The sequence below is a fragment of the Sturnus vulgaris genome, chromosome 17 (assembly GCF_052056855.1).
Source record: "Sturnus vulgaris isolate bStuVul1 chromosome 17, bStuVul1.hap1, whole genome shotgun sequence".
Lineage (NCBI taxonomy): Eukaryota > Metazoa > Chordata > Aves > Passeriformes > Sturnidae > Sturnus > Sturnus vulgaris.
Window position 1 is genome coordinate 6,847,391 of NC_142259.1, and position 9,899 is coordinate 6,857,289.

Below are 9,899 nucleotides of genomic sequence, written 5' to 3' on the forward strand. Positions count from 1 at the left end.
TGGAGCCATTCTTTGACACTTCCTATGGGTGCCTAGAAGGATTAGTGACCCTTCAAGACTACAGTCCTGGGAGGGAAGATGCCATGAGCAGTGGTGGGAGGTCAAGAATACCACACCCTCAATCCAAGTGAAGACTTTGTGCCAGAGTAGAGGCAGTTCCTCCTGCCTGAAGGGAAACCAAAGCCATTAGAGAGCGTCCAAAGGAGCTACGCAAGGATGGTGAAGGATCTGGAGGGAAAACCATATAAGGAGCAGCTGAGGTCACTTGATTTGTTCAGTCTGGAGGAGACTGAGGGGAGAAACTGTTGGGGTCTGCAGCTTCCTCCTGAGGGAGGTGGAGGGGCAGGCACTGATCTCTGTGTATGACCAGAGATGACTGAGGGAACAGCTGGAGCTGTGTCATGGGGTGCTTCAGGTTGGATATGAGGAAAAGCTTCTTCCCCCCAGAGGGTGGTTGGGCACTAAAACAAGCTCCCCAGGACCATGGTCACAGTCCCAAGGCTGCCAGAGCTCAAGGAACATTTGGACAACACTCTCAGGCACATGGTGGGATTCTTGGGGTGTCCTGTGCAGGGCCAGGAGCTGGACTCGATCCTTGTGGGTCTCTTCTAACTCAGGCAATTCTATGAGGTTCAGCTTGCATCATAGCATACCTCAGCTGAAGAAGCAGCAAGTGCGTGTTGTGAGTTCAGCAGCCAAAGTGAAACAGAGCTCACCCCAGCCTCAGCTCTTGCTGAATCAGAGCTGCTCGAGCTGTGGTGAGTTGTAGGTCCCGTATCTGACACAGGACACTGTGAACAGGGTGACCTGTCACAGAGCAGGGTGGCCTCAGTGGAAGGGGAGCTGGCCCCACATGAGGAGGGTTCAGCCAGAGGAGGCTATGATCTCCAGGGCTGAACATGGAGCATTTTCCTTTCCTGCAGGATTCAAAGTACCAACCCAACATCTTTGTGCAGGAGATAAACATCCCAAGAGGAGCAAGCCTCCCTCTTGTATGGGTATCCCTGGCCTGGAGCCAGCTCCTAAGGGGTCAGGCAAGGCAAGCAGGTGGTGCTGGCAGCGTGGGATTGGGAGGGGGATGCTCTGCCAAGCCCTCACCAAAATGGAGAGTCACCTGGTGATCACTCAGTGTGGGCTTGGGTGTGACAAGCCCAAAAACCGCCACTGCTCTGCGGCGCATTGTGCAAATTCTCAACTAGATTTAAAAGAAAACACACACCCGAGTTCCTGCCAGTACTTGGTGAAAGAAGGAGCCCTCCACTGAAAGCCAGGCTCAGAGCCAATGCTGACACTTGATTAGTGTCTGCTAAAAATAGGTGCCTGTGTGGGTGGAAGGAGAGCTGATGAGCACAAATATGGGAGGACAGGCAGGCATGGGGGGTTTAGGCTGGAGCAGAGGTCAGCAGCAGTGGGTCACCGGGTCCATGGAAGAGCATGACATGGACAGGGATGTCTTCACTAGACCAGGCTGCTCCAAGCCCCATCCAACCTGGCCTTGAATGCTTCTAGGGATGGGATATCCACGTCATTTACTCTGGAGGGCAAAACACCTCCTCTCCCCCAGCACTGTTGGTGTCTGCCCTCAAGGAGCATGCGACAGGACAAGAGGAAACAATTGTGACAGGGGAGGTTTAGAATGGATATTAGGGAAAATTTCTTCACTGAAAGGATGCTCAGACATTGGAAAAGGCAGCCCAGGGCAGTGGTGGAGACACCATTTTTCCTTAGCAGGTCCCTCCTTTGCCTCAGATCTGCACTTTCCCCAATAGAGTAACATTTTTACTCAGACCTGCTCTACCCAGTCTGTCTGAATTGAAGAAGGGTTTGGATAAGACTCTTGTGTACGTGGTGTGACCTTGTGTCCTGTGCAGGGCCAGGAATTGGACTCAATGATCCTGATGGGTCGCTTCAGCATATTCTGTGGGTCAATTCAGCATATTCTATGCTCCTGTGATTATTTTGCTTCAGCAAATCAGCCCTGTGCCCATGCCAGCAGCTCCCACTGGGCAGCTGCTCCTGCCACCGGCAAACATGGAGCCATCACCTTCCTCCCCACCCTGTGGGCTGCTCCTGCCACTGGAATATATGGAGCCATCCTCTCTCCTTCCACACTGCGCCTGCTTGAGGCAGCCATGGCTGCTTCATCCCCGGACGCTGTTTCTGGTGACTTCCGCCCCCGCTGCCGCCATTGCCCTCACGCGGCACCGCCATCTTGGATCCCTCACCCTCCCTGTCAGCCCGCCGCGTTCCTGTCCCTCACGCCGCCATTACCAGCGCTATCACACCAAATTTAGTTTCAGGGCTACGAGACAGAATTTGTTTTGTTTGTGACAAACTGCTGGTAGCAAACAGCACGTCGGAAACTGCGTGGGCGGCAGGCGGCTCCCTGCCTCCCTCCCCTCTGCCTGTGCCTCACTGCCCCCCCAGCCCGAGGCTCTGAGGCCATGCTGGCCATGGGCTGGGCTGGTGGAACACAATAAAAACCACTTTATTCTTACCAAGATAGCGATCTAAGGCTTTCTGAGCAGCCCCGGCCATGAGGCTTCATCACAGCAGAGTGGAGGATGCAGCAGGTCTCTACACCCACCAGGGTAACGCCATGTTTTCAAGCTGAAAAAAGGACAAAAGTGGTGGATTTTAAACATGGTTGAGCCCAGCACTGCACAGACCCTGCCTAGGACAGGCACAGCTCCTGCTCCTACTGCTGTTGACCAGCCCAGCCAGGAGCGTGTGGCACATGGTGACACTCCCTAATGCCTCCTCTGTAACATGGACACACTGGAAAAAAGGACTGAAAAAGAAAATAAACCACCTTTTTTTTCTCATTGCAAACCACACTTCCAGGTGTCTCATTAAATCAGACAGAAAAAGTATTTGGTTTATTGTTATCACAAGATGCCTGTGTGCTCAGCTGCAGCCCCTCGCTATCGCTGGGGTTCCACCTCCCATGGCAGGACCCCTGGTTCTGGCAGTGCCTTCATCCTCATGCCATCATCACTATCCCAAACGCCCTATGTGGGACCCCCGCTCTCAGCAGTGCCTGCAGCCCCCCACCATCTTTGAGGTGCCGTGGCAGGACCACCAGGACCGGCTGTGCTTCGCTTACTGCCTGGCATCCAGAGTGACCCAAACCCTCACTGATCTGACCCACGGCACAGCCTCTTGAGCACCATCCCCTCGTCACTAAAAATAGATCCGAGCGGTTAAAAAGAAAAGCCAACAGAAAAAAAAAGCCAACAGAAAAGAAGGCGAACAATGTCTGCTTGACCATCAAAGAGCAACCACAGTCATTTCGAGGCAGGAACACCTGAGACGAGGATTTTCGGGTTGTTTTCTCTTTCTGCAGCAGATGGGTTCTGTTTTCTCTGAAACAGATGAAATGTCTTCTTTCCTGAGGTAATGGCACGCAGAGCTCCAGCACTGGGGACTGCCCCTCTTGTGGGCTTCTTGGGGCTGGAAAGGAGCCAAGGGAACAATGGGTCAGAAGAGAAATTCGATTTCCTTTTGAACTCATTACTCGCTTGATTCCTATCTGTACAGAAAGACACAGACCTTGTGGGCTGAAACCTGTGTGCTGGCCCCAGTACTCATTTGAGAACTTGGCAATTCATTGCAGGAGTGGGCTGTGCTGCCACGGTCACCTCCCAGACCTGGGTCTGGGTGAGCAGTGTATCATAGCTCTTCAAGACCTGACATGTCCAGCCCATGGGCTTTGCAGGGCACTATCTTGGCCGATTGTTTATAGAGTATTGAATTTCCATGTATTATAAACAAGGAGATTTGCCAGGGCTGCTGTCAAACACTCTGCTCTGTTAGCAGACATTTTCAGAAGTCAGTACCGAAATGGTGGTGAAAAATGGAGCCTTTTGAAGCTGTTGAATGAGCAGTTCAACTTGTGTGCAGTGATCAGCCAATATATATGACAGGCCATGCATAAAGTTGTCCACCTGGTGCTACTGGAAACTTTTTCAGCAGCACCTTAAATCAAACTCATCTAAGCCATCTGCTGCTTAGAGTGATCCTTGGCCAAGGTCACTCACCACAGAGGCATTTAGAAATATCAAAGATATAAAAGACTTTATTTGACCTTAGCGCCTTTGAACAAGGACATGAGATGACAGGACAAGTGAGAATGGCCCCAAACTGACAGAGGGCAGGGTTAGATTGGACATTGGGAAGAAATTCTTCCTTGTCAGAGTGGCAAGGCCCTGGCACAGGGTGCCCAGAGGAGCTGCAGCTGCCCCATTCCTGGAAGTGTTCATGGCCAGGTTGGGCAGGGCTTGGAGCAACCTGGGATAGTGGAAGGTACCCTTGCCCACTGCAGTGAATTTTCAGTTTATATTTGTTGAATCATAGAATCCCACAAGGGGCTGGAAGGGACTCTAGAGCTCATCTCGTTCCGGCCATGGGGTCTTTCCCCTCCAGACCAAGAGACACAGCTCCAGATGGGCCTGGATCCTTCAACAGGTTCCATATTTTCATGGCAGGCAGTTTTCCTCCTTTCCCTTTGCCCTCCTCTAGAGCCAAAATGGCACTTCCGCATACACTGAGGACAAATGAAAGACTGAAATAAATTGCTCTCCTCCAGATCTTTCCTCTCTGGGTTATGCATCACTGGAGGATCTGCTGGCTGAGACAGAGTGAAGGGGGCTGCAGACAACCCCACAGCCTCTGGTCAGAGCAGGACAGAGCTTTGTCTTGTGTCTCCATTCAGTGAGTCTGCATTTGGGAAACATTTTTTTGGGGTGGGGGGTGGGAAGGAGGATCTTCTTGTTGAACTGAGGAGCAGTTCTCTCCTTGGGGAGAGAGAGGGGAGACCCAGAGCAGCTGGACCGAGACTGGAGAAGGGTCTGCAGTTCCCACAGGCAGGGCACCCCTTCTCACCTCTGCCTCCATCTAACAGCACTTTCTCATTTTCAAAAGAATTGAGAGAACCATTAAAGGTGTTGGGGTTTCATTTTTTGCCTCACTTCTCTCTGCCACCCTGCCTGTCCAGCGTGTAATGGAAATTTTACCGCAGCCGCTCGATGAGCAAACAGGAAGCCAGCAGAGAGCGTGGCAGCTCGCTGTGGCCTGGCTCAGCTCAGCCGGGTGACAAGAAAGGCCATAAAAGACGGGGGTGGCAGGGGGAGGAGAGCAGGCCAGAGGGGCCAGGACTGGCAGCAGTGCAGGGGATCTGGTCCTGGGTTCACAGGTAAGGCAGGCACTGCCCTGCACCTTCTTTTTCCTCCTTCTGCAAATGATTCCTGAGTATTTTTGAAAGTATTTTCCACTGTTCTTCTTGGGGCCAATTGAGAGGATTCTGCTACTTTATTCTCTGTACCGAACTTACTAAAACCTTGCTTGGGAAAACTAACTGGCTTTTTCCTCTTCTTTTTCATCTTTGCAAGCCCATTGTACAAACCTTAAAATCCCCCAAAGCTGCTCAGATTTCCAATGGAGGTATTGGAGAAGGTAAAGCTGGGCAGTGGTTCCACAATTCCCTTGCTCCTGTCAGAAAGATTTTTCTTCCTTTTCTCTGAATGAAATCCAGAGTCCCTCCATTGAATAGTTTTGGCTGTGTGTATAGTACTCAGAGCTTCATCTGGCTCAGTCCCCATCGCAGAAGTGGGAGGGTGTTTGGACCCAAACAAAGTAAAAAATCCAGAAAGAGGCTGAAAACAGATCACAGATTCCTTTCGCTGTGAATTTTGTGACAGCTTTCCAGGCTCGCTCACTTTTTGCATGAAGCTTGGGAAAACTCTTCCTTTCAATTTTGTACTAAGTTCATTCATTTTGATTGATAAGCTTTTAACATTCATTTTTCTTTCAACTCCCTGAAAGGAGGGTGTAGCCAGATGGGGCAGTCTCTTCTCCCAGGTAACAAGTGGCAGGATGAGAGGAAACAGTCTCAAACTGCACCTGGGAAGGGTTTATGTTGGATATTAGGGAAAACTTCTTCACCAAAAGAGTTGTCCAGCACTGGAACAGGCTGCACAGGGCAGTAGTGGGGTCACCATCCCTGAAGGGATTTAAAAGAAGTGTGGATGTGGCACTTGGGGACATGGTTAATGATGGGTTTGGCCATGCTGAGGGGACGGTTGGGCTTGGTGATCTGAGGGCTTTTCCAACCCAAATGGTTCTGTGATTCCTTGATTCCCTGGGAGCAGGCAGGGAAGTGTGAGGAGGTTTGGGTGAGTCCCACAGACAACTCCACCTTAAAAACAGAGCCAAGGGGTTGCTTCTTTGTTATCTCCTCCAAATTCCTCAGAGGTTGGGAGATCTGGGCAAGTACACGGTGTGAGACACAAGGCACATGGCAGGGGGGTTGGCAGCTGCCCTAGCGAGGGGCACCTCGAGGACTGTCTAACCTGAGAATGGTGAAACATCAGGGTCAATCTCAGGTTCGTCAGCCCATGAGATGCCTTCTCCAGAGCGGGACCGGCAGCACCAGCCCCCACCAGCCTCATGGCTGCCGCCTCCACCCAGCACATGGAGAAGCCCAGCAGGGAGCAGGGGGCCACCAGAGCTTCGTCTGCATCCTGGCACGGCTTTGTGAGGATGGGGAAGGACCAAAGTGGGTGTCGGCCCCCAAGGAACAAAGGGAGGAAAATGCCTAGCAAATCCCCCCTGTTCCTCAAGAGGAGATGCTGGAAGCTCGGCCATGCGTTAGTGCTGAAGTTGCCACGGTCAGGATGCAGCAGCTGTCGCGTGTGAGCCGCTGCTCATGTGACAGGAGGCTCCGAGTGTCAAAAGCACCTAATTAGGAACCTCTCCGACTCCCATCCGGATCTGTGCCTCTGTGTGCAGTGAGCGCAGCCCAGGGGTGAGTTTGGCGTCCCTGAAAGCATCATTAACACATCGCTCCTCACATTCCTGACTAGAGGAGGAGAGAGTGACAGCCCTAAAAGTGACGATAATGAATCCCCAGGCAGTGCACAGGGCCTGTCAGGACTGGATGTGTCAGTAATTTATGAAGGGAGCAGGAAAAAAAAGGGTATTTTTAATTTTTCAAGTTGAACTTCCTAAATAAAACACAAGTCCAAGGTACACTTGTCGGAATCACTGTCTTTCCTACAATTAAATGACTAATCCTAACGATAAATGGTCTAAAACATTACCAGCCACAGTGCAGGCCATGGAGGCAAGGGGTGAACTGAGCTGCCTCTCTCTGTGTCTGCTCCCGGCCATGCCAGTGGCAGTGCAGGAGCAGAAATCTCCGCCCAGAGCCACGGGCCCACTCCTTTGAAACAAGGTGGCCCCCAAAGCCCCCTGAGTGATGCTCTGGGCACCAACCTCTCCTGCTGCATCGCTGTTTTCATCTTCCCATGGGATTTTGGGGTCTCATTTGCCCTCAGCCCCCAGCGGTGTGGGGATGCCCTGGGAGCTGCAGGCAGCGCTCCTGGCAGTGCAGCAGGGCCAGGCTCAGCACTGGTATCGGGGTAGGGGACAGCACGGGGTCAGGCACGACGATAGGGAGAAAAGCAGGCTCAGGTGAAGCACTGGAAATGACAGACGATCTCGATGATTCAGTGAAGGACTTTAAAAGCTCACAAAGCCAGCAGGAGGCAGCTGCTCCCCCTTCCTGCCCACCCAGCGCTTGCTCTGCTGCTGCTGGGAGTTATTCTGCATCTAGGGGGGGTTAGGGCCCCCCCTACTTGCCACCCCCACAGACCTCTTCAGCCCTTTCCAGTGACCCTCAGAACTCTGCGGAGCCCTTGTTTTTCATGCGGTTCTTGCCATGGAGGAGGATGGGAAGGATTCTTGCCATTCACCCGAGTTCTACCTAACGCGGGCTGGTTTGCTTGTTCCCCTTCTCTTAAGTTTGTTCCTCAGGAGGGAATTTTAATTTTAGAGACAGCAGTGCTTCTGCAAGGTGAAGGAATTGCTGAGCTCTGAGGGCCAGGCAAGGGAGGCTCCAGCAGGGAAGCAGAGAAAGGCAAATGGATCCCTGGCATGGGTCCCTTGGATCCCGGGATGCACCCCCAGGTGTGTGTCTGTGCCAGGATCAGGCCGGGAGAAGAACATGCCTTTGTGCTGTCAAAGGGGGAAAACTGTGCTCCAAAAGCGCAGTTTGCTTCTGCGGTGAAGTTTTCATCTGTGTGATAGCAGGAGAGGGATCGCTGGGAGGAGCAGGCAAGCAGCAGGGGCTGCCTTCACCAAACAACTGCCGAAGGAGCCATGGGGAAAAGTTTCCCTGCGACGTGAAACGCGGCAGAGCCCAGGGCCGAGCCCGCACACACGTGTGCCCCAGGTGTGCCCCGGCGTGCCCCTCTGCCATGGGCACACCAGGCCCCGAGAGAACCGGGGGGCTCCATGGGGGTGCCCAGGGCCCAGGTGCCAGGAAACACCACCCAGAGCAATGTGGGAGTGTGGGGCTTGGCTGGTGGGTCCCGCTGCACCGCCAGGCACCCCGTTACACACTGTGTGGTCTGTCGTGCACACTCATGAACTCACACACACCACACACCCCTCACACCCCCACAGCTCCCCCTCACCTCTCGAACCTCCCAAACCCTGAACACACACAGAAATGCCCCTCAAAACATTTGTGCCCCTTGCATACACAACCCTGCACACCCCACACACCCCCACGGCCCCCAAAACACTTCCCCCCTCACTCCACGTACCCCCCGGACTCACATGTCCCCCTCCCAGACTGTCCCCCCCTCCACGTAGCCCCGTGTTCCCCCAGACTCCCACCCCCGTCCCCCCGGCTCTCCCCCCGTTCAGCACCGCGGACAGATCCCGGCCCCGCTCCCATCACGTGGCTCCCACCGCCCCTATATACACGGGGCGCGGGGCACGGAGCGGCGCGTCCTGCGGGAGGAGCGGAGCGGAGAGCAGCGCCGGAGAGCGGTGAGACACGCACGGGCACTGGGACGGGCACCGCCACCCCCGGGGCCCCAGCACAAGGAGGGGGATCTGGGGGATCAGGAGATGGGAGGCGAGGGTCCTATGCCGGGGTCGGGGAGGTGTCCCCTCGCAGGGGGCCCCAGGTCCTGGAGGGTCCCGCCCCAGCTGCCGAGGGTGTCTCATGCCCGGGGAGGAGTCCCACGTCGGGAAAAGGGGTGTCGCGTCCCCGGGTGGGAGATCCCAGCCCGCGGGAGGTCCCGTCCTCAGAAGGGTCCTGTCCCAGGGACCCGGGGTGGGATTCCCATCGGCGGGGGTGGAGATCCCGTCCAGGGGGGCTTCATTCCCAGGGAATTTCATCCCTGGGGAAGGGATCCCCAAGGGGGTGAAGCCCCTCGAGTGACCCCTGACCGCAGCGGGGGGGATGTGGGGGTCCGGGGCGGGGGGGGGCTGCTCTTGCAGGCTTCTGGCCCCGGAGTGGCTGCGATGCGGGTCAGGATGATTTCAGCTGCTTCCGTCCTCGTCCTGCTCTTCCTGCCCTCGGAGACCTGCTCGCCCCTGCAGTGGCCCCGGGGACCGTCTCGCAGGCTGACCCTGGCCCCTCAACTCACCTGGGAGCCCTGGATGGGAGCCCCGAGATCTCCGGTCCCTGGCACCGATCCCCTGCTTCAAAGACTGTGCCAGTTCCATGGGGCAGAGCCCATCCTGGCCCCCCGAGCCCGGCGGGGGCTGCAAACCGGCAAGAGGCGAGATGGAAAACCCAATTCGTTGGATCTCACCTTCCACCTCCTGCGCGAGTTCCTGGAAATGTCCCGGGAGGAGAGACTTGCCCAGAAGGCGCTCAGCAATAAACTCTTACTGCAGAGTATAGGGAAATGAGACAGGGTCCTTGGAGGTGGGGGAATGAAGGAGACCGACCCCGTAACAAGACACCACGGTAGAGCGGAGAACCGGGGGGATGCTGTGGGCTGCAGCCGTGCCCAGGGAGTCCCCACCTTGCCTGGCAGTGTTCCTGTCACTGCGAACCGCGTGTCACTGTTGTGCATTAAAGTCACAGTCGTACCTGC

At 54.9% G+C, this 9,899-nt stretch overlaps 1 protein-coding gene across 1 annotated transcript; it reads left to right on the top strand.

The window, feature by feature from the left end:
• Positions 1-8,783: 8,783 nt before the first annotated feature.
• Positions 8,784-9,899, top strand: LOC106851661 (urocortin-like). Its single transcript, XM_014873785.2, has 2 exons — positions 8,784-8,838; positions 9,295-9,899. Exon 2 carries the CDS (start codon positions 9,319-9,321, stop codon positions 9,709-9,711), a length of 393 nt encoding a protein of 130 aa, XP_014729271.2. The 5' UTR covers positions 8,784-8,838; positions 9,295-9,318; the 3' UTR covers positions 9,712-9,899.

Coding starts and splice junctions, on each gene's coding strand:
- LOC106851661 (XM_014873785.2), top strand. CDS start 9,319: ATGCGGGTCAGGATGATTTCAGCTGCTTCCGTCCTCGTCCTGCTCTTC.